The 24,693-nt window shown below is 44.5% G+C and overlaps 1 protein-coding gene across 1 annotated transcript in view; it reads right to left on the bottom strand.

The window, feature by feature from the left end:
• Positions 1-24,693, bottom strand: part of FER1L5 (fer-1 like family member 5) — a 150,262-nt gene that overhangs the window by 78,942 nt on the left and 46,627 nt on the right. Inside the window, exons 4-13 of the mRNA XM_081200890.1 lie at positions 22,626-22,792; positions 21,734-21,928; positions 18,868-18,916; positions 16,234-16,289; positions 10,556-10,647; positions 7,865-7,973; positions 6,273-6,357; positions 5,532-5,659; positions 4,618-4,746; positions 2,449-2,511 (exon numbers count right to left, since the gene is read on the bottom strand). Of these exons, the coding sequence (XP_081057016.1) occupies positions 2,449-2,511; positions 4,618-4,746; positions 5,532-5,659; positions 6,273-6,357; positions 7,865-7,973; positions 10,556-10,647; positions 16,234-16,289; positions 18,868-18,916; positions 21,734-21,808 (786 nt within the window). The 5' untranslated portion in view covers positions 21,809-21,928; positions 22,626-22,792. The remainder of the gene's footprint in view (positions 1-2,448; positions 2,512-4,617; positions 4,747-5,531; positions 5,660-6,272; positions 6,358-7,864; positions 7,974-10,555; positions 10,648-16,233; positions 16,290-18,867; positions 18,917-21,733; positions 21,929-22,625; positions 22,793-24,693) is intronic.

The raw sequence follows: 24,693 nt of genomic DNA, 5'->3' as shown, positions 1-24,693 counted from the left end.
GCCAAGACCGCCCACCCGCCCCGACGGCCCCCCCTCACCCGCGCCGGAGGCCGGCCGACGCACTGGCCCCAGAGCCGCCCCCTCCCCGCGCCAGAAAGAAGCCCCCTCCCCGCCCCAGAAAGAAGCCGCGTCGGGACTAGCCGGGCCGGGGAGGGGGACTGAGAAGGCTGCGCCGCGACGCCCAAAGACGCGCGTCTTGACGCAAAGGGGCCAGCGGCACCCAGACGCGGAAGGGACCCTCTCCCCCTGACCCGCCACTGAACTGCAATTTCCAGCTCCCTTGGCAAATCCCAGTCCCCAATCCCCAAGATGCTTTATTTGAGGCAGGGGTCCTTTAATTGCAAAAACAACACCACGGAGGGCAGTAGTCACCACGACGTTTGCCCCAGAGTAGAGCCGTCAGTATTAATGACCATGGTTAGGGGTTAGGGGGCGCAAATTACTTGCCTTGCCCCGGGTTTGGGGGCGCAAATTACTTGCCTTGCCCCGGGTGCTGATAACCCACGCTACGCCGCTGCCTGAATATGCTGCTGGTACTGGACTAGGTGATGCACCCTCACCCAAAACATATGGAGGGCACCACACCACATGGGTTGCCCCTAGTCTAAGTGAGATACATTTAGCAGCTGTGTTATCCTTTTACCACTTGCATTGGGGCTTCTTTTGTATCTCTGAGGAAAAGGAATAGATTTAAGAGTTTAAAATTCAAAACAGGCAACCCAGCAACAACCAACTGTCTGCGCAGAGGGTGCGGAAGAATGGAAAACATAATCAATGGAAGCTGGAGGAAGGTGACTCAAGAGCCACCAGCCCACACCACTTCTTCTGGTGTACACACCACACTTGCCTACCGTCGGGCTAGGCGGGGAAAGGGCCACAGTCCAGAGGGAGACTACCTGCTTTGCCTGCTGAAAGTCCCAGGTTCAGGAAACTCCAGGTAAAGCTGAGAAAGACATCTGTTTGAAACCCCGGAGAGCTGCTGCCAGCCAGTGTATAAGAAATACACCAGTAGCCTGATTTGATACAAGACAACTTCCTATGTTCCTGATTTGAAAGAGCTAACAAAAAGTGTCAGGGTCAAGCTTGGACTTCACTTGGGCAATGGTGTGTTGGTTTTCTATCCTTATTTCTGGTTCCCCTGCCTGATGGCATCTTCTTAGGCCTCATTCCCAGGAATGGGTGTCTCCTGCTTTTGCCCTGCTAGCTCTCTCAGCCCACATCTACATAATAAAGTGTCATGATACCACTTTAAACAGTCCTGGCTTCCCAAAGGGTTCTGGGAGCTGTAGTTTGTTAAGAGTGCCAAGAGTTGTTAGGGGCCCCCATTCCCCTCCTAAAGCTACAGTTCCTACAGTGGTTTAACAATCCCTCTCCTCAGGGAAATCTGGGAATTATAGCTCTGTGAAGGGGAGAGGGGTCTCCTTAATGCCACCCTTAATGGTACAGCTCCCAGAACCCTTTGGGGAAAGTCAGGACTGTTTAAAGTGGTATTGTAGTGCTTTAAATGTATGGTGCGAATGTGGCCTAACAAGTGAAGGAATTCCAATGGGTCTACTCTGAGTGGAACAACCTAGTTGCTTAACAGTCATTTGTGGCCTTTTAGGTGTTGTGACCTCTTGTGAGAAGGAAGCGTGGCTGGGGAGTGGCAAAGAGTGCCCACAGCCTGCAACGTCTCAGAAGCAGCTCATGCAACCTCTCACCTGGCCAGGTTCCTTGGAGCTGCGATGAATGACCCTGGGACCTTGCAGTGTTTAGCTGAGGATGTGGCTGGAGGACAAGGTTCTAGCTACTTGCTGGGGACGGTGGTGGGATGGCCTTGTTCCTATATGCTTGGGAATCTCTGTGTTTGTTTTTGTATCCACTCCTCAGTTTCTGCTACGGCTCCTCCTGCCTCCTTGTTCCACTAAGACTCTCTGAAGATTCTGGACTAGAAGTCACTTTACGTCTGGCCTGCTTCTTCCTTTACAAAATTGCCAGTTCTGCAACCCAGGTTATCAGCCCTGAGTCCGAATGAAGCCTGCCAGAGCTACAATTCTCAGAGTTCCCTGTGAAGAGGGATTGATTGTTAAAGCACTCTGGGAATGGTAGCTTTGTGAGGGGAACAGGAGTCTCCCAATAACTCTCAGTGTCCTTAGCAAACTACAGCTCCCAGGATTCTTTGGGGCTGTTTAAAGTGACACGATAGTGCTTCAAATTTATGGTGCTAATGTGGCCCCAGTTGCCGACAACCCAATTTGCTGCTTCTTTACAAGAATCACAAGGTAATGCAATCGCAAGACGTGTCTAACCTTTTGTCCTCCAGAGGTTGCTGGAATCCAACTCCTATTGTGCCAGACTTTGGGGGCTGCTAGGAGCTGGAGCCTGGCAGCCTTTGGAGAGCACCACATGGGCTACTCTTGAGGACATGGGATTCTGTTGAAAAGGAAGGACAAGATGTCGCTTTCTCACCTGGATGTCAATGAACTGGTCAAAAAGTTGCATAGGTCTCTCATCAAAAGTCTGAACGAATGTCTAAGGAAAATCAAACAAATGTAAATGAAGAAGAGAGGTAGCCAGGTTTCAGTAAGACAGGCATAGGCAACCTCAGCCCACCAGATTTTCCCCTAGGTAACAGGACTAGTGGTCAGGGTTAATGGGAATTGTAGTCCCAAAACATCTGGCGGGCCGAGGTTGCCTATGGCTGCAGTAAGATGACAACCTTGCAGCAGAGGCAATATTGTAAAGTCCTTGTTACAGCTTCAAACCCATTAAAGGGCATTCTACCTGAGTAATCATTCATGTATTTAGTTTCTACTTTTATGCAGCTATACTATAACAAGAGTTCTCTGGGTACTCACAGGAAGCAAACCAAAACAAACCTAATAAAACAACAAGAAAAACAAAACACAGAAGCACAATTTAAAACTCAGTTATAAATAGAGTGGCCCAGAGGTAAAATGTATGTCTTTTAAAAGGTCTGGGTGAATAGACTTGTCTTCAGCAGGTGCAAAAAAGGACCATAAAGATGATACCACCATCATGCATGTTGTTGAATCCCCTCCAAAACAGTTGTTTTATGTGCTGGTAAAGAAAATAGAATATTGTTCGAAGGAGATGCTGTGTTCAGTCAAGCCATGGAGCTTGCTTTCCAGGAGGCAGTGATGGCCACCAGCTTGGATGGCTTTAAAAGAGAATTAGAAAAATCCATGGAGGAGGAGAGGGCTATGGATGGCTCCTAGTCATGATGGCTTTATTCCACCTCCACAGCTGTAGGCAGCAATACCACTTGCTGGAAACCATGGGAGGGGAGAGCGCTACTCTTGTGATCAAGCTCTGCTCCCTCGTTCGCCACTGTGAGATCAGGATGATGGACTAGATGGGCCAATGGCCTGACCCAGAAGATTAGTCCTATGTTCTTATGTTAATATTTTATTTTTAAAAAACTTCTCCTTTACAGAAGCATATCAAAATCAAAAGAGTCCCCAAAAGCAAAGGTGTGAGCATTTAACTCTCACATCCCCAGATAGATTTTTTTCATCAGTTCCAACTGGTCCCAACTGCTTGAGCGACTGAAGGTTAATTGGTTAGTCTCCCAATCATATCTAATCATTTTGGACAAATGTAGTTGCCTTATGCTGAACCAAACCATTGACCTGTCTATCCCAGGCAAGAAAGGGTTTTTCCTGTCTGTTATTTAAATGGAGGAGGGAGGAAACTGTTTAACTGAACACACCAGTTTGGATCGGATATCTGCATGAACAGGTTGTTAATATTAATGTTTGATGTTTTATTATTTATTTATTTTAAATGTGTGTTTGAAGCCACCCATATTATAAATATTTAATAATAATAATAATAATAATAATAATAATAATAATAATAATAATAATAATAATAATTTATTTTATCCTTAAGCTCAGTGACAGAGAATGTTATGAGTGCAAAAAATCCCAGGTTCAATCCTTGGCATATCTAGGTATGGACGGGAAAGATTGGAGAGCTGCTGCCAGTCAGTGTTGACATTACTGAGCTAGGTGGACCAATGGGCTGACGTGATATAAGATCACTTCCTTTGTTGCTTTACCAATGAGCTATAGGCTCTCTTTCATTTTCTTTGGATTGCAGTTGACGATGGTCTGGACAATAACACCATTTACTTATATTGGACCAGGAAAGTAGCTTTCCTCTGTCCAACTGGCTTCCTCCACTCGATTTGTATAGTTATTGAGCTATTGCTGCTGGACTGTAGATAGGAGGAAAGCTGTTCCTCTTACCCTCTACAGCAGGGGTATCAAACATGTTGTCCCCCAGATGTTGTTGAATTACATCTCCCATCATCTCTGAGCATAGACCATGCTGGTTTGGGCTAACGAGGGACAGAGTCCAGCAATGTCTTGAGGACCACAGGTTCCCCAACATTGCAGAAATGACTGCAAGCAGCCTCATAGTGTGTTCATTCTAGGAAAGCAGGCGGTTCATAGTGCCTTTCCAAATATTCCTCTTAGCAAGCCAGCACCTTCAAGTCCTAAGATCCTTCTACTGTACAATGACTTTTTCATTTGAGCCCCAGACAGGAAAGCCCCTGTCAGCCAAGGACAGTGTTTGTGCATGCCACCCGAAAGCTCACAGAATACCAACCTCATTGTAGTAGGGGCTGATCCCAAATTTAATTCTCGTCCTGAACACGTAATCCCCAATAGAGACTTTGACCACCGGCTTGATGTTGTTTTCTTGCAGCTGCCGGCACTCTATTATTCCAACTCGCACCTAGAAGGAGAGAGACAACATATTGGCCACACTCTGAAAGCATCTGTGATCTGTTGTCATAGTCTATGGCCAACAGGCAGCTGAGCAACACCCAGAATGGAGACATGCTTGGAGAAAGGGCCAAAATAAGAGAACAAAGAGGTGAAGGTGACAAGGGGTAGTGGAGCTCAGACTCCAGGATGTAAGCCAGTGGGTAGGAATGGAAGAAGGCAGCATTTTCTGGTTCGCCATGTATATGTCACACGCTACACTGTTCCACTGCAGTTCATCTTCTGCCCAAGCCTGCATTACGTCTCTCACTGTCCACTGCAGTGAAATTACATAACAAATGTAATCTACATAATTAATTAACTAAATTGCATTGTCACCACATTATTACCCCCTATTCATTCTGATGCAAAGGATATGCAGTGCAAATGGGGAAGAAACGTAATCAGTGATGTATCATTGCTGGACTGAAAGCAAAAGCAAATACTGATTGTATTTACTAGATTGATTTACTGGTATGTCCCAGATATGGGACAAATAAGTGAACACTGACAATTTATGGTCCCACTTCCATTTTTGTTGCAATTCTCTGATATCCTTACCAGTGAGTTACATCCAAGGGAAAATAGTTGAGATAGAAAGAGGAGACTAACTAGTCATCATCCAGATGTTGTTGCACCTGATCTCCCATTAGTCCCAGCCAGTATGGCTGCAACTGGATGGCATCAGGATGGCATCAGATGTCTTAAAACAATGATTGTTCCTACATTTTGACCTCAGCAACTGGACCACCTTACCTGAAAGACTTGCTTCTTGTCGACCAACACTTTCTTGGGTGTGGGCATTGGTGTTGCCTCTTGGATATCTGTTTCCTTTGGAACCAGTTCTTCCGTTTCAGAATCCTTTGCAAAGATGGGGCAGCAAACTGGTGAAGACCAGAAATAACAGTGCTGTAACATCTATTGTTTCCATAGCTTTCCCCCCTAAATATTTGAAGCAATATCATGCACAGAATCTCTGAAATGATAGAAGAATTAATCAAAGGCAAACAGAAATATTTCCTCCTGGGGCTAATGTGTGGTTCAAACACACAGGAATGAAGGTGGTGTTGCTTACATTGCAGCGCAGTCTGCTGCACACACATGGAATGTGCAGACTTATGTATGAAAAACGCAGACAAAGTCAATGGGACCCGTAAGGGGCATAAGAAGGTGAGTAATATAATCTTTGAGCAATATAATTGATAGAAATAATAATACAAAGGCACAGCAATTGTACATAAAACACAAGCAAAATAGACTCACCTTATAGGAAAAAAATCAAATAGACTGAAAATATAAATTTCCTTAGGAAGCTAATGAGGTGTTAAGATTTCATTGCTTCATCAAAATCATCTTAAAAATGATGACTTTCTCATGGTTGGCAGTTGAACTCTCTGGTTCAGTATTTAGAGGCCCATCATGGAATGAGGACGCAAGCTTGTGGGCTGGTAAGCAATACTAGGTGGGCATCAGTCCCCAAGGCAACTGCATACTTACTAAATTTCCTGAAATCATGTTTTTTTGGTGGCAGATCTGTTGCAGGTTCTGCAGGCGAAAAGCAGATCTTCACAGTGATGGTACACTGAAATGTTGAGTCACATGAATGTGTATTAGTTTGCAAGCAGCTAAAGTGAAAACAATAAGGGGTTCCCAAGCAAACCCCACCTGAAACCTAAAGAAGGCAGCCTGGCCTGCTCACATCCCTAGAACAACAGCCTGAACTGCAGAAATCACTGGGCAAGTTTTTAACAGTTTGGATATAAGAATCCTCATCTTCTTATGTCTGCTTTAGCCAGTGTGCACCCACACTGTAGATACCAGGCCCCCTAAGAAATATTTGTGGATTCTTCTCTGAATGTTACATTTTCCTTTAGAAATAATTATTTTAGCTTATCTATGCAGGCTGCTATATAGCTATTCACTCATGGTAAGGAAGGGTTTTCTCTGGGCAACCAGACGAGAATTTTCTGTACGTCAGATGAACATCAGCTTCTTCTTAATTTCTTCCAGGCTGCTGGTGTGCCTCAAATATCTTCCACACTGTGAGTTTTGGTTGCCTTTATAATTACTTAGAGGGCTATTAATTTTGTGGATTTATCTGCAAGACTGCCTTCTGCTCTTTTTCTCCAGCCACACTTGATCCGGCCTGTCACTATTTTGGCCATTGCCAGAAAAGTTGCTGGGATGGCTGACAAGCACTGAGGCTCTTTCACAACTGGGTCTATGGCTGCTTTTAGCCTTTTACTCTGGGACTGCCATCCTTCACTCACTTAAATTTATGGATAATACAGATCCCATCATCACATAATTGCATTTCAGTGTTTTTATTCTACTTATCCTACCTTTATAGACCCAATTTGTGGTTTTTGTGTGTGTGCAATAATAAGAAATTGCAGCACTGTCCTGTCCTGTATAGACAGGCAAAATGCTACTGAGGTGTCTTGGGACTCCCGTGCCTTTAATAAACCTTTCTGTTTGCACTTTCCAGCCTTTTTAATCATTTCAGTTCAATTTAAAAGTTGGGCCTACAAAGAGGACATTTTAAATCAACATGGAATGGACTATTGCTGAATAGACTTGTGACTAAATATTATAGGAAGATTTAAGTTATGGGAAGAGCATTGCTGGACAATCTAATGCTATCTTTCAGTGCCATGTCCTTCTTCATGACCAGTGTTTACAAACTTCTAAATAAGTCCACTTCAGCAAAGGTCCCTTCTAAGGCTATTTAAAAGCACCCTGTTAATTCTACTTCCAAATAATTATGGAAAAGCAACACCACAGCAGGGAACCCTAGAGGGGAGGCAAGCCACATCAGCATTGTTCACAATCTAGCAATCTAGAGCAGTATTTTCCTATTTGGTGTATTCCAGATGTGCAGCCAATTCCTATCAGCCCTTGTCAACATAGCCGATTCAGGGATGATAGGCGCTGGAGTATGGAACATCTGGAGGGCAGAAGGTTGAGGAAGGCTGATCTAGAGGGAACTCAATGTAATCTTGTCCTGGGCCCACTGCCTCTCACTACCTCTCAGAGGGACCCCCAGATCCCCTCATCCTTCACACACAGACTCCCCTTTCCTGGCATACCCCAGTTGGTTTCAGATTGTCATCCCTCAGTGCTAGGTTCTTGATGTTGATCAAAGTTCTGGGTCTTTCAGAAGCAGCTCCTAGGGCTATGCTAGCAAAGCCAAAATTCCTAGAGTAGGAGATATAAGGGGAAGTTGTCAAAGAGCTTCAAAGCCAGTGCAAAAGTTAGCAGTGTGTTAGAAGGAGACCCCCTTCCCAACATGGTGCCCCCCAGATTTTTTGGACTACAACCCCACAGCATCTATGCTGCCTATGCTGCCTGGGGCTGATGTGAGTTGTAGTCCAAATCATCTGGAAGGTTCCATGTTGGGCAAAGTTGGGTCAGGAGGAAGCACACAGGAGTCAGACCTCCCAGCCCACCAAAATCCACATCCTTCCACAAAGATGCAAATATTTTGTAACACGTAAATGGCTGACATGCCAGGTTCCCCTGGCACTGTCAAGAAGATGCTAGAGTCAGCTGTTAATTTAATAATAATAATAATAATAATAATAATAATAATAATAATAATAATGATTTATACCCCACCTATCTGGCTAGGTCCACCCACTATCCACTGGAATTTGATGGCAGTGTCTGCCTGAGGGTCAAACCGCATGAGGCATTAAACATTTTACCCTTTTGTACATCTTTCTTAGTACTGTAATAGCAATAATTTGTTATTTGTACCCTGCCCATCTGACTGGGTTGCCCCAGCCACTCTGGGTGGCTTCTGGCATATATAAAAACATAGTAAAACATCAAATCTTAAAAAGCTTCCCTATACAACTCAGTAGTTGTCCAGATGAGAACTGGGGTCATGGTGGGCATGGAGGGGCTTGAACTCTGCCACATGCCTGACAAAAGCCCATGAATTACTTGCACCAGGAAGGAAGCTGCTGTTGTTGCAATGTGTAGCTGCAGGGGGATGGCAAGATTTGTAAAAAATTTGGCAGGGGAGGGAGGGGTTAATGCACCAACCCATGCACCATTCCCAATTCTTCTCTCCATCATAGAAGTTGCGTATTTTAAATTTTTATTGGATTTTATTGCGCTAGCTAAAGGCCATAGCAACATCCAAAGAAGGAAAAGGAAAGAAAAGGAAACAAAAACAAACAAACAAAAACACAGCAGTCTCTAAATACTTCAGTTCCATTAGATGGTACACTTCATGTGACCTGCAGTTTTGCCCTGAAGGTAGATGGGTCTTCATTCCAGTTTACACAATTAGCAAAAACAAGAGATAACCCTCCTACTTCTCCCTAGACCTTTGCAGGTGTAGAAGAATATACCATATTTGAAAACCCCACCCGCTCAAAAGACACCTGGAAAACTAGCACATCATGAATAAAGCTTCAGTCTGATGCCTGAGGACGAGATGGAACAAGTGCTCAAGTTAAGAAACAAAACAGGAACCGGGGCTGGATGACTTTGAGAACACACTAGAACTCAAGAATGGGTTCTTAGCTCCCTTCCTTCCTTCCTTCCTTCCTTCCTCCCTCCCTTCCTTCCTTCCTTTATATTTATATACCACTTAGCATAGAAATATACCACAGCAGTTTACAGCAATAGAACTATATTTAAAAACATCCAGTAAAATAATAATAAATTAAAAGTAGGTTAAAAGCAAACAAATTAAAAGCAAACATCTGTAGACTGGTGTGGAGGATGAGGTACTCTGAACTGCCTGTATAGGCCTGATGGAATAGGAAAGTTCTTAGCAGGCATTTGAAAGTACAAAAGGCACCTGCTGAATCTCTATTAGCAGTGCTAGACTGATGACACTAAAGGACCTGTTTCCTGTTGTTGAGCCCCACCAACTCTGGGAATAGTCAGAGATGTTCCTGTAGATGATTGTGGTGGGATACAAGGGTTCAGGCAATCCCTGTGGTATCCTGAACCTAAGATGTTCAGGGCTTTGTAAATTAATACAAGAAGACTGAATGTGGCTCAGTATTAGACGGGCAGCTCATGCAGCTGTTTTAACAATGGTGCCACATGTTTTCAACAAAAAGCTCCCACCAGTGCTCTGGCCACAGCATTCTGCACTACTTGGAGCTTCTGAAAGAGGCCCAAGGGCAGCCCCACATACAACACTTTACAGTAATCTAGCCTCAGAGTTACCAGTGCATGGATTACAGTGATCAGGAAGTCTATTGATGTGTAAAACTAACATTGGGGTATGTGTGTGCAAATGCTCAAAGGTCCGTCCTCCCTCAACATCCCCTCCTGCACTGTGAAACCTCTGCACAGTTTAGGACTCTGATCTTCCAGGGTTCTAAATCACCTGGGGAGGCTTCACTAGGGATGGATGAATTAGTACCAATTTCAGGTTCTCTCAGTTTCTCCTTTTCCCACTCTTAAGTTCAGCTTTGCACATTTCCACATCTATTTGTGGTTTGGCTTTGTTTTCCTCGTGAAAGTTCCATGAGAATTTTAGTGCAGCGTTTTCCTAATATACACATTCTTGTATGCAATTCTGCCTCATATGCCCAATTTTGCAAAACAATTTCTCGTGGTATAATGCATTTTTTTGGGTTATATCCCTAATATATACATTATTATGCATATTTTACCCAAGAACATGCATTTCTGTACGCACGACTTAGCTAGAGAATAGCATTGCAAACGGGTCCTTCAACAGTGTATGCAAAGCAAGAATGGTCCCTGACCCCCAGATGCTCCATTTTGGCTTTCTTCTGGTGACTCACCTGTCAACAGCTTTAGTGCTCCACTCTCGGAGGTGGACAGTCACAAAAGGGTCGTTGTCCAACAACTCTCCATCCAAATACCACACCAGGGTCTGTAGGGAAAGCAAGAAAAGCAGTCAGTGGTTGATGGTGCTAGTCACTCACCTTGCCCTGGACACGGCGGTCCTGGGTGGGTGGTCCTGGCTCCTGCACGATGTGTCAGTTTTGAATGGGAGCTGAGTCATTGCTCAGTTTGTATTGGAAATGTGGTGTCTGCCTGATGTATTTTATCATGCAAAATGCCGTGCCCAACTTGGTGTTGCTGCTACTGTGGCTATCCTCTAAAGAACCTCTTTGTTTAAGGGGGTGGGGTGGAATGAGGTGAGCAGGAAAAGTGCTATGTTGCGTAAACTGACAGGCTGGCTGGGTTGGAACTGGCTGGTGATGAATCCTTCTGAATCATAATCATAATCATGATAATACTGGGTCCTTAGCAGATGCTTGATTATTCTGGTTGCTGATACTGGGCCTGAGCAAAAACATACTTTATTTTTGTTAAAAAGTTTTTTGATACGAGTTCCTAGAATAGTCATTCTTGCTCCTTGGGGTCTCTAGAAGTTTAATCCCAAAGTGCTGGGTAGATGCATCTGATCTCTGAAGCAAGTAAACAGGAACAACCACCCAACAGTTGTGATCTGTGGAACTGTCACAGTCACATGTGCCACAAAATATTCATTCCTTAATTTTATGAAATTGATCTTTTAGTGTGGCACCACTCACACTTCAGAATTTCTTGCCTCCTCTTGGTGCCTGCTTCAAACATGTTTGTTTAGGCAAGTCTATCCAAACATTTTCTTTTATTGTTTATTAGGTTTTAATAGCTTTAAGCATTTTCAACTGTTTTTATTGTTCCTTTTAATATTCTGAGTAAATCAGTTAAGAGTTTTACTACAATCAAGCAGTTTGCAGTATATATTTTGTTAAATATAAATGAATGAATAAATAAAAACCCTTATTCTAGAAGGTCTGCTTGTCTATGGTCAGGTGCCAGGGGGCCTGGATCAAAAACTCCCTGGATCTAGGTTCTGTGCTCACTCCTAGGATGCTTGAACAACAAACCAACAGCCCTCTGGCCTAGGGAATCGGGTGGTCTTAGAGGGACAATCACATGCTCCTGGGTGATGGGAGGAGCTCACCCAAAGGTTCAACTGCTTTCCCTCAGTTTAGATAACTTATGAGTGAGGGAGACCACCATGCTGGTCAGACTAGCAGTCTTTGGGATGGCCACTTGCACGTTGCAGATCTGCGTCGCTGCTTCATAATGTAGTTTTATGGATGGGAAAAACAGACCACATTGTTTTTAACTATGCTTCATTTTTTAAGCAACTCTTGGTCCCCACCCCCCATTCCAAACACATTTTATAAATCTGTACTGCCAATATTTTAATATCTTTGGTGACACTCTGAAAGGTGTATTCAAAAACAGGAATTAAATTTCAGGAAGCGCTACCATTTTTAAGGCAGCCATTAAAGGTTCTTTAGCTTTAAACAGGGCAGCCGGCAGCCCTTCAAATGTGTCCGTGTGGGCTGCCGTGTGGGACTGTTTACAATGGTATCATAGCACTTTAAATGTATGGTGTGAACATGAGCAGACTGGCAGGAAGACTGCCTGGGAGGCCATGTGCCCTCACACCATACATTTAAAGTGCTATGATACCATTGTAAACAGTCCCATCCCCCGCAGGTCTCCTAGAAAAACCATAGAATAGAATCATAGAATCATAGAGTTGGAATAGACCACAAGGGCCATCGAGTCCAACCCCCTGCCAAGCAGGAAACACCATCAGAGCACTCCTGACATATGGTTGTCAAGCCTCTGCTTAAAGACCTCCAAAGTAGGAGACTCCACCACACTCCTGGGCAGCAAATTCCACTGTCAAACAGCTCTTACTGTCAGGAAGTTCTTCCTAATGTTTAGGTGGAATCTTCTTTCTTGTAGTTTGGATCCATTGCTCCGTGTCCGCTTCTCTGGAGCAGCAGAAAAGAACCTTTCTCCCTCCTCTATGTGACATCCTTTTATATATTTGAACATGGCTATCATATCACCCCTTAACCTCCTCTTCTCCAGGCTAAACATGCCCAGCTCCCTTAGCCGTTCCTCATCGTTTCCAGACCTTTGACCATTTTGGTTGCCCTCCTCTGGACACGTTCCAGTTTGTCAGTGTCCTTCTTGAACTGTGGTGCCCAGAACTGGACACAGTACTCCAGGTGAGGTCTGACCAGAGCAGAATACAGTGAATCATAGAATCATAGAATCATAGAATCATAGAATCATAGAATCATAAAATCATAGAGTTGGAAGAGACCACAAGGGCCATCGAGTCCAACCCCCTGCCAGCAGGAAACACCATCAGAGCACTCCTGACATATGGTTGTCAAGCCTCTGCTTAAAGACCTCCAAAGTAGGAGACTCCACCACACTCCTTGGCAGCAAATTCCACTGTCGAACAGCTCTTACTGTCAGGAAGTTCTTCCTAATGTTTAGGTGGAATCTTCTTTCTTGTAGTTTAGATCCATTGCTCCGTGTCCGCTTCTCTGGAGCAGCAGAAAACAACCTTTCTCCCTCCTCTATGTGACACCCTTTTATATATTTGAACATGGCTATCATATCACCCCTTAACCTCCTCTTTTCCAGGCTAAACATGCCCAGCTCCCTTAGCCGTTCCTCATAAGGCATCGTTTCCAGGCCTTTGACCATTTTGGTTGCCCTCCTCTGGACACGTTCCAGTTTGTCAGTGTCCTTCTTGAATTGTGGTGCCCAGAACTGGACACAGTACTCTAGGTGAGGTCTGACCAGAGCAGAATACAGTGGCACTATTACTTCCCTTGATCTAGATGCTATACTCCTATTGATGCAGCCCAGAATTGCATTGGCTTTCTTAGCTGCCGCGTCACACTGTTGGCTCATGTCAAGTTTGTGGTCAACCAAGACTCCTAGATCCTTTTCACATGTACTGCTCTCAAGGCAGGTGTCCCCCATCTTGTATTTGTGCCTCTCATTTTTTTTGCCCAAGTGCAATACTTTACATTTCTCCCTGTTAAAATTTATCTTGTTTGTTTTGGCCCAGTTCTCTAATCTGTCAAGGTCGTTTTGAAGTGTGATCCTGTCCTCTGGGGTGTTAGCCACCCCTCCCAGTTTGATGTCATCTGCAAATTTGATCAGGATGCCCTTGAGTCCATCATCCAAGTCGTTGATAAAGATGTTGAATAAGACCGGGCCCAAGACAGAACCCTGTGGCACCCCACTAGTCACTCTTCTCCAGGATGAAGAGGAACCATTGATGAGCACCCTTTGGGTTCGGTCAGTCAGCCAGTTACAAATCCACTGAGTGGTAGCATAGTCAAGACCGCATTTTACCAGCTTCTTTACAAGAATATCATGGGGCACCTTATCAAATGCCTTGCTGAAATCAAGGTAGGCTACATCCACTGCATTCCCTTCATCTACCAGGCTTGTAATTCTGTCAAAAAATGAGATCAGGTTAGTCTGACATGACTTATTTTTCAGAAATCCATGCTGACTATTGGTGATCACAGCATTCCTTTCTAGGTGCTCACAGACTGCTTGCTTAATGATCTGCTCCAGAATCTTCCCTGGTATTGATGTCAGACTGACTGGGCGGTAATTATTTGGGTCCTCTCTTTCCCCCTTTTTGAAAATAGGGACAACATTTGCCCTCCTCCAGTCTGCCGGGACTTCGCCTGTTCTCCAGGAATTCTCAAAGATGACTGCCAGTGGTTCTGAGATCACATCTGCCAGTTCTTTTAATACTCTTGGATGCAGTTCATCTGGCCCTGGAGACTTGAATACATCTAAACTAGCCAAGTATTCTTGTACTATCTCCTTAGTTATTCTGGGCTGTGTTTCCTCTGCTGAATCATTTGCTCCAAATTCTTCAGGTCGGGCATTGTTTTCTTTATCGGAGAAGACTGAGGCAAAGAAGGCATTGAGGAGTTCAGCCCTTTCTGTGTCCCCTGTTTGCATTTCACCATCTTCTCCTCTGAGTGACCCCACTGTTTCTTTGTTCTTCCTTTTGCTACGAACATACCCATAAAGGCCTTTTTTGTTGCTTTTAACCTCTCTAGCAAGCCTGAGTTCATTTTGTGCTTTAGCTTTTCTGACTTTGTGTCTACATGTGCTGGCTATTTGTTTGAATTCCTCTTTGGTGGTTTCCCCCCTTTTCCATTTTTTTATACACATCCTTTTTCAATCTTAACTCAGTTAAAAGTTCTTTAGATAGCCACCCTGGCTTCTTTAGGCACCTTCCATGTTTCCGTCTCATTGGTATTGCCTGAAGTTGTGCTTTTACTATCTCCCTCTTAACAAACTCCCAGCCATCATGAACTCCCTTTCCTTTTAGTATTACTGTCCATGGGATCTCACCCAGCACTTCCCTAAGTTTTATGAAGTCGGCTTTCTTAAAGTCAAGAAATTGAGTCCTAGTATGCTTGGCTGCTCCTTTCCGCTGTATAGTAAACTTCAGAAGACCATGATCACTCACGCCTAATGATACTTCCACTTCTACCCCACTAACCAGGTCATCAACATTGGTTAGGACCAGATCTAAAATGGCTGTTCCTCTTGTTGCTTCTCCCACTTTCTGGACAATGAAGTTGTCTGCAAGGCCAGTGAGGAATCTGTTTGACCTTATGCTCTTGGCTGAGTTTGACATCCAACAAATATCCAGGTAATTGAAGTCCCCCATTACTACTATCTCCCTTCCTTTTGCATGCTTGGCCATCTGTTCCAGGAAGGCATCATCTATGTCCTCCGTTTGGGGGATCTATAGTAAACTCCCACAATGAGGTCTCTGTTATTCTTCTCTCCCTTAATTTTGACCCAAATGCTCTCACTTTGGCTTTGAGGTTCTAAATCTTGGATCTCTTCACAGATATACATATCCCTGACATATAACGCCACTCCTCCTCCTTTCTTGTCTGGTCTGTTTCTCTGAAATAGATTGTATCCCTCCATGATTACATTCCAATCGTGGGACTTATCCCACCAGGTTTCAGTGATGCCTATTATGTCATATTTAGTTTGCTGTACCAAGAGCTCAAGCTCATCTTGTTTATTTCCCATGCTTTGCGTATTAGTGTAACCGGGATATCCCCTTTTGTCTTGCAAGAGAATGGCAGTCATTTTGGGTGCTGTGATCTTGTGTGATTTTGTGCCCTGATTCCATCTGAAAAAGCACTTTTTTCAGGGTTGCGATTTTGCGCAGCACCCCAAAACACATGTTTTTGGGCACAATGCCCCTAATGGCCGCCGTTCTCTTGTGAGAAGGAACAGGCAGATGGTGTCTGGGAAGATGGCATCCTGGTTTTTACCTTCAAGGAGTTGAGGGATGCACAGTCCTGGCTTCCTCCCAAGCATCAGGGAAAGTGTAGCTGTTAGGAGACCCCTATTCCTCTCATAGAGCTACAATTCCAGGAGTTCTTTTTGAAGAAAGATTGAGTGGTAAACCACACAGAGAACGGCAGTTATGTGAGGGGAAACAGAGATGCCCTCAGAACTCTCAGCACCCTTAACATACTACAGCTCCCAGAATTCTTTGGTGAAAGTGTGACTGTGAAAGTGTGACTGGGTGTGGCCACAGACAAGTGACTGAGGCCATCAAGAGGATTAAAGAGTTTACCTCATTCCAGACAGGATTCTGTTCCTTCTGCACAACTCTGGTGTCCCTGTGAATATCTAAGGGGGGGGGGAACACTCTGTCAATGAATATGACTAGCATAGGTCTCCTTGCTCAGTGCACCTGACAAACAGCCATGTCCATGGATCATCCCCATGTTCTTTTGAGAGAAACCACATCCATTCCCAGGGAGCCTACTGGCCTCTGGCCGTGTTGGGTTGTATTCAGAGTAGCTCTGACTAATAAGTCCAGTCAGTACATGGATTTCCACTTGCACCGTGGGATTTCCTCCTGGTTTTCTCTTCTGGGTCCCCCCTAAACCTGTTTTAGGGAGCAGGAGCAGATTTGGGGCAGGTGAGTCTTGTTGCAAAAGTGGAAGTCCTTGTGTTGGTTGGAGACTGCCCATTCTGTCCTAGTGTTTGGCAGACCCCAGGATGGAAACAAAGTTATACCCAATGAGGATTCCAACTCACAATAATGCAAACAAGACCTGGAACTTTGTAAAAATGTAGTGTTGCGCACACCCCAGTCTCTCTGAGCAGCAAGAATCCCAAAGTTCAGCTTTGGGTCCAGCACAGAGCCAGAGCTGCTTCTGGGTCTCTAGCTTCCAGTATCAGCTAAAACCTTCTTTAAAAAATGGTTTTTTAAATGGACAGGGCAGTTTGTGAGAAATTTAGCAAAGTAATGCCAAAGTAACATTTTGTCCACCACCTTGTTTCCAAATAGTGCCCTGTGTCCAAGCATCAAGAAAGGCAGCCTCTGCCACCTCAGGAACCCACATGCCAACTTTGGCAATAGAGCAATTTGTGTGGGATATGGGATAAGGTGGGATATGAATGGCAATGAATCAATCAATAATCAAACATTTATTGGCCTCTTCTCTCTTTTTTCCTATACCTCGGAATAACTGCTAGCAGAATTTGGACACTGCTTTAGACACTTGTACCATGGTGTTACCTTTGTGACCTTCAGTTCATGGGCCATTACCTTTAAATATGTAGTTTTATATGACGATAATCTACTATATTGGGAAACTTCACTCCTTCAGCTCCGTCATTAGAGGGTTTTTTTCAAAGGTTGCCATGGGAACGCTGGCTCTTTTTATTATTATTCCACACAAAGTTTGAAAGTAGTTCTTGCCAGTTCAATAATAGCCCTTTGTCATTCTTTATAATGACAAGTAGAAAAAGCATCCTAGAAATTATAGTCATTTTTTCTTAACCTTAACCTAACCATGAAAAATCAATCTGGGACTATTGTTTAAAATCTTCTGTCGCTGTGGCCATCATTGGTTCATAATTTATTTTTAAAGCAGTGCTTTGCTTATGCTCTTTAAACTTCCTTTTACAGGCCTAGCAGGATTGCAAATGAGATCTGGAAGTCTGACTAGCTCAAGGGAGAGTAAATCAGCAATAATAAGAGATGAATGTAATCTGTGTTTTAAACATGAAAATGACATTTTTGCTCCTAAGTTCCTCCACATAGGGACGCGGGTGGTGCTGTGGCCTAAACCACTGAGCCTCTTGGGCTTGCTGATTGGAAGGTTGGCGGTTTGAATCCCTGTAACGGAGTGAGCTCCCGTTGCTCTGTCCCAGCTCCTCCCAACCTAGCAGCTTGAAAGCACGCCAGTTCAAGTAGATAAATAGGTACTGCTGTGGCAGGAAGGTAAATGGTGTTTCCGTGCGCTCTGTTTTCCGTTACAGTGTTCTGTTGCGCCAGAAGCAGTTTAGTCCTGCTGGCTGCATGATCCGGAAAGCTGTCTGTGGACAAACATCAGCTCCCTTGGCCTGAAAGCGAGATGAGCGCCACAACCCCATGGTCGCCTTTGATGGGACTTAACCATCTGGGGTCCTTTATCTTTTCACCTTTTACATCAGCCTTCATCAACCTGTTGTCCTCCAGGTGTTTAGGACTACACTCCCATCAGTCCCAGTTAGCAAGTTGTAGTTTGGACACCTGGAGGGCCCAGGTTTGATGAAACACAAAGCTGCCAGACCATCAGTTCATCTAGTTCAGGGTTGTCCACATGGATTGACAGTGGCTGTTCCTTTCACCTGATACTGGAGCTTTTTAAAACGGGGGATGCCAGGGACTGAGTCTGAGACCATCTGCTTTCAAAGCATGGGCTCTGCCACTGAGATGTGGCCCCTTCCCACACTCAAAATGTGTGACAAGAAAAGCGGGTTTGTTGTTGTTGTTTTTAAAAAACCCTGTATTATGCAAACAGCACATTTGAACAATCTCTCCTCAAACCTTTTACCACCCAGATGTCACCCAGCTATTCCTCTGGGTGCTGGGATTCTATCTGGTTGTTTCCCCACACTTTCCAGTACATGTTTGCACAAGGCCAGCCCAATACATTTTGACACCTGAGCTGGATCCCAAAATGGCACCTCCTGCCCTAGTGAATGTTGCTGCCAGAGGCAGTCACTTCACCTTGCCTCGTGGGTGGGCGGGCCCTGCGTTTGCAGTCCTAAGGTCTAGAATCTTTGTTTGAAGTAATCAAGCTGAGATTCTTAGCAAGCTGAATTCTGCAGCTAACACAATATTCAGACGTCCCATGGTAACATGACTTACTTATAACCTTGACAAGAATACAATTGTTCAAAGGCAATTGGAACTGCATTACTGCTTTACCTCTGAAGGAACCAGTCACATACGTATCAGGGCGATCTTCCTGTTCAAGCTGTAAATGAGCAGACATAACAAAAACACGCAACATCTTGTGCAACCTCCTGCTTTCCCCTCCAAACTATATTTCTGAAAAAAGCTGATGACGATCCCTTTTGGTTACTTGCCAGGGATCCTATAAACTATAGATGTCCCCTTAAGTCTCCCTCTCTTTCTCCACTGTTAATAGTCTGCTAATGAGGACCCCAAACCAATCCAATGGTTTATTCCAAAGCCCCCTTTAAAGCCTGTCACTCAATTTTCCCATTTCAAAGGGAATGGAGCCTTCTTTAGCATCCAGATCTGACTGTCGACATCATAAAGGAGAAAAATGGAAGGAAAACTTCTAAAAAGTGAGGTCACAATAGGAAGGCAATAAATATTCCATATGTGAACTGCTCTAAGGATGTAACTTTTATGCTTTTAACTTCCTGTTTGGCTGCCATGGCGAATGGTTGTGCCCATAACAGCAGAGCCCTTTTCTGTGAACAATGAGGATAATATGGGAGTAATTATCCTCCCCAAACCCCTCAGGGCCTGGGGTCTGATACCTGCTGCCTGTTCTGAAGGAATGTGGGGGGCAGGGGGCACTGGGCACAATGCACCGAGCATCTCAGCAACTCTCCAAAGCCGACGCCATGAGCAGAGGACACCTGCTTTTTAAGATAAATATTCAGATTTAATTAACAGGCATGCTCTGAACTAGTGGAGATAAAATAACTTGCTAATTTAACCAGCCACTGAGAAGGATTCGATCTGGAGAAAAGACTTTTGTCGCAACTAAAGAACAACTGAAAGATGGAGGGCACAAGGAGAAGGGGACGACAGAGGACGAGATAATAATAATAATAATAATAATTTTTTATTTATACCCCGCCCTCCCCAGCCAAGGCCGGGCTCAGAGCGGCTTACAAGCAATAATAAAAACAAGATGAGTGATTACAACTTAAAAACAAAAATAAAATACAACATTAAAATAATGGAACATTAAAATATTAAAATGGAGCCTCATTGCAGGAGAAGGAAAAGAAAAAAGAAAAAGGGGGCGGAGGGAATCAAATTGGCTCCAATCCAAAGGCCAGGCGGAACAACTCTGTCTTACAGGCCCTGCGGAAAGAGATCAGATCCTGCAGGATGGTTGGACAGTGTTCTCGAAGCCACAAACGTGAGTTTGACCAAACTGCGGGAGGCAGTGGAAGACAGGAGTGCCTGGCGTGCTCTGGTCCAGGGGGTCACGAAGAGTTGGACACGACTAAATGACTAAGCAACAACAAAGAACAACTGTTAGAAATACATGAGTGGACGCTAAGCTTAATTACGAAATGGAATGTGCGAAATTTTGACCATGATTCTGGCAATGACCATTAACAAAAAGATGAAAGGAATTCCTGATTGGAGCTAATGTGTTAGTGCAGAGGTACCATCTCATTAGAAGTTGGTAGGAGACCAAAGAGGAGAATTCTGGATATCTGCCACTAATGGTGGACTGTGATGTAGTTAAAATTATCCCTGTGAGCAGAAAACAAAAGTAGCTTCACTGAGGAGCAAGACAGCACAAAAGACTGGCCCACTTGCTGAAATAACTGATGGGATTAATTGTATAACCCCAGGGGGAGGTGAGCCTTTATTATTCTCTTTTGATATATTTGTACTTGCAGTTTTACCTGGTAAACCTCCCCCAAAGGGCAACTGTTTGAAATATGCAAGCGGGCTTGAAAGAGCATTCTGCTGCCATTATGGCTTAAATATAATACTGACTGGGGGACGGTTTTGGCAGCTACCCTCAGCGGAAGGATGGAAAGAATTCTGGACTGGAGTTATAGTGTTTTTGCAGAGGTACCAGCATCCTGGGAGATGGAGTGAGATTACAAAGGGGAATTCTGAATGTCTGTCTGGGACTAATGGCGTCTCTTTGTTTGGGATGTGGCATATTACGGCTCCTGAGAGCAGAAACTGAAAATGGAATTGCTGGAGTGTGGATTACAACAGGGAAAAATATTTCACACAGAACTACGAAGGCAAAAGTTGAACAGACAAGTGGTTGCAAAAATAAATGAAAACAAAATGAAGGATTAACATCGGAATGGTTTATTGACTAATTAAGATGATCAGCACTTCGCGAAATTCAGAGCGTGGGTCATCCAAAGATATATAATTTGCCACCTATATCTGGCTTTTTATTGTATTGTAATTTGGAATGTTTTAATGTGGTTTTTATTGGATTATTAAAATGGAAAACTTAATTATTATTTTTTAAAATAAAGCTTTTAAACTATTTGGATTGGCTGAAAAGGTCCCCTGAATGGTCACATTGTGTGTGTGTGTGTGTGTGTGTGTGTACACAGACGCACACACAAACTTGTAGAATTTACACAGCCAATCTCAGAAGAGGGAAGTGACCCTTTTAAGATTATACCTGCTGTGACATTTAAATGAAGTAGACACTTCCCCCCTTATAATTATCACTTTTATATTATGCAAATGTGATCAGTCAGTTGACTAAAAGCCACGTGATTAATGGACTTAGGACTGAACTATGCATCAAGTCAGCTGTACCCTTTGGCCTTTTTAAACTTTAAATGGGATCCTGGGGAGGAGGGTGCTGATCAGGAATCTCAAGTAGGATCTTAGGCACCATTTCCTGTTCTGCCCTGTGTTTGTTGCATTCCACTGTAGTTCCTCTTCTGCCAAAAAACTACTTGCTGGCTGCTGCAGCACAATTGTAATTGCATTATTCTGCTCCATTCATTTCAGTGCAAAGGAAACACGGTGCAAATGACTCAATCAGTGGTGTATTATTTGTGGACTGAAAGCAGCAACAGTGAATACTCACTGGACGGATTTCTGTTCTGGATGTAGGATGAACCTGAACATAAGAAGAACCTCCTGGATCAGGCCAATGCTGCATCTAGCCTAGCTTATTGTTCCCAGTGGCCAGAAAACTGGCAAGCAGGACCAGTTGGCACAAGCTCTCCCTCCTCTCCTGTGGTTTCCAGTAATTGGTATCCAGAAGCATCATTGCCTCTGCCTGTGGAGACAGAGCCATGGGAACACCAGCATTTCCCACTCTAGTTTCTGTTTTCATCAGAATTCTCTGACATCCCTAATTTCAGGTCTTTCCCACCTGATCCTTTTAGATATCAGGCATGGGTTGCTGGTGGTCACTATTGGGGGCTCTCGGGGCAGAGGTCAGAGCAACAGAAAGCATACCCTCCAACATTTCACCAATGAAAATGGGGAGATCCTTTTCAATAATAATAATGATAATGATGATGATGATGACGATGATGATAATAATAATAATAATAATAATAATAATAATAATAATAATAATAATAATAATAATAATAATAATTTTATTATTTATGCCCCACCCATCTGACCGGGTTGCCCCAGCCAATCTAAGCAGCTTCCAACATATATAAAAACATAGTAAAATTTAAAACATTTTTAAAATTCCCCATACAGGGCTGCCTTCAGATGGCACATAACTCCATGCCCTCCAACATTTCTCTAATGAAAATAGGGACAACCTAAGGAAAATCTGGGATCAAATCAGAAACTGGGATGGCTTCTGCAAATCTGGGGCTGTTCTTGGAAAACAGGTCTGCCAAAAGTAGACAGAGCCAGGAGTGACAAAAGGCAGAGGTAATGGTAGGCAGAGGAAGCCTCAATGAATTTTGGCCTCAGCCAAGGAGGTTCTTAGCTCAGGTCCCTGCCGATACATCAGCTGACACAGAGCCTTATGGCGGAGTGCAGTGCAGGCAATGATCATCCCGGCCTGGAATGAAACAAACTGCTGGCCTGTTTTTTGCTGCAGTGTTTTGCCACAGCTGTTGCACATCAGTCAAAAGTGCCGCCCAGGTGCATTTGCAATGCTGTGGGTGGGAATCTATTGAAATGGAAACAGAAAGGAGTGACAGGTTCTATGACTCTGTGAGGTTTAATGGAGGGTGTCAAATCTAATTGGACCTGTTCCTTATGGTTCTGTATGATGTCAATAAGGCATTCAATTAAATCAAGGGAATAATAATCCCTTGGTAGGTGCTGTAGAGAACTGCAGTTTCCCCAGCAAAAGAGAAAAATCTTGGTTGTGCCCACTCAAGGACATAAAGTTGTGGAAAGATGTGGAGCTGGACTACTTTAGTGCCTAAGGAAGAAAATCCAGGTGGCCCCCTCCCTTCCCACTAGTTGACAAGGGGCATGATTCACTGGGATGGGGGGGTTGTCTCTGCCCCCCCTACAGCTCCCATTCATTTCAGAAGGGTCTGTGCAGCACAACTTCCTGGAGAAGGAGCACAGTGCAGAGAACAGAGGATCTGCTTTGATTGCAGAAGTTCCTAGTCTCTGGCCTCCCTAGCTAAAAGGAAAGGTTCAGGAAGCAGATAATGCAGAAAGACCTCTCTCTGCCCAAGACCCTGGAGAAAAGCTAGCTGCCAGTCCGTGTAGGCAATCTTGGCAGGGGCGTAGCACTGTCCACAGGCGCCAGGGGCAGGTGTGCACACACACCGCAAGCAGGGATGGAGCGTGCTCACCCAGTCCTTGCTGCTGCCGCTGCCAGGCAGGAACAGGGCACGGAGGGTGAAGAGCACCCTCCCCACCTGGTCTCTGCCCAGTGTGTGAGCACCCGCCCATCTGGGCCTGTGTCCCAATGGTATGGTTACCAGATTTTTTTCAATGCATCCGGGGACCCCCCCTTTTTTTTTTTGAAGCTGAGTAGCAACAGGGAGTCAGTAGTGGGGATGGTGAGGGAAAAGACCCTGGGCCCAAGCACACATGCATATCGTATAAAGGTGCAAAGCCCTTCTTTCCCACTCCGTGAAACATAAATGCACAAGTTTTTTTTTTAAAAAAAACCTGGGCAACGGCGCATCACCCACCTGTGACTCCCGAGCCCCCCTTCCCCCTTTGTTTTGACAGATCAGGGGAGGTTCAGGAGTCATGGGCGGGCGGCCATTGCCCAGGAGAGGCCAGCCTGGTAGTGCAGTTGGCTCTGGCTGGCTTCAGAAGCTGCTCACTGCTCGCTGCCGTGGTGCCCACCATTTTTCCTGCACCACGGCAGTGAGCAGCTCCTGAAGCCAGCCAGAGCCAACTGCACTACCAGGCTGGCTCTGGGCTACTGAGGCTGCTGCTGCCACGTTTCCCGAGGACAGATTTGCAAATCTGGGGACATTCCGGGGACGGAATTTGTCCGGGGACAGATTTGCAAATCTGGGGACTGTTCCTGGGGACATCTGGTAACCCTACCCAATGAGACATATGTGCTTTATTTCAGAGCAGACATGTACAGGATTGTGCTGTTATGGAGATAAACTTGAGGCCGAGTCCAAAACAGGGTTTCAGTCACTTGGTAAAATGGTTGCTGGTCAGACTTTAGAACTCAAGGCAGTTGTTATCAGGGCAGTTGATAAGAAGGTGTAACAGAAGAGTGGCTTCAGATATGGGGGGACAGAAATGGGGCACATAAAGAAAAGAGGGTGACTGTGACAGAATAGAGAGAGGTCAGAAAGTGAGGATAATTGAATAAGCAGGAAAGAACACGCATACCGGCACCTTCCCTCTCCCCCCGGTGTTGAAAGTATGGAACTTACAACTTCATGGTGAGTACTGGCACCATTTTGTTCTAAAAAAAGAGAAAAGCACTGCAAAGTAGTATGTCCACCCAGAAGCGTCTGCTGATGCAAACAACGTTGAAAGCACAGAACTGCTCTTAAACCCTAATTAGCACAAATAACCACAAATACTCAAAAGAACGAAAGAAGATCCCGATAGATCAGTCCAATTGAGGCATCT

The sequence above is a fragment of the Podarcis bocagei genome, assembly GCF_964188305.1.
Source record: "Podarcis bocagei genome assembly, chromosome: 7".
Classification (NCBI taxonomy): Eukaryota; Metazoa; Chordata; class Lepidosauria; order Squamata; family Lacertidae; genus Podarcis; species Podarcis bocagei.
This window is presented reverse-complemented; position numbering and strand designations above follow the sequence as displayed.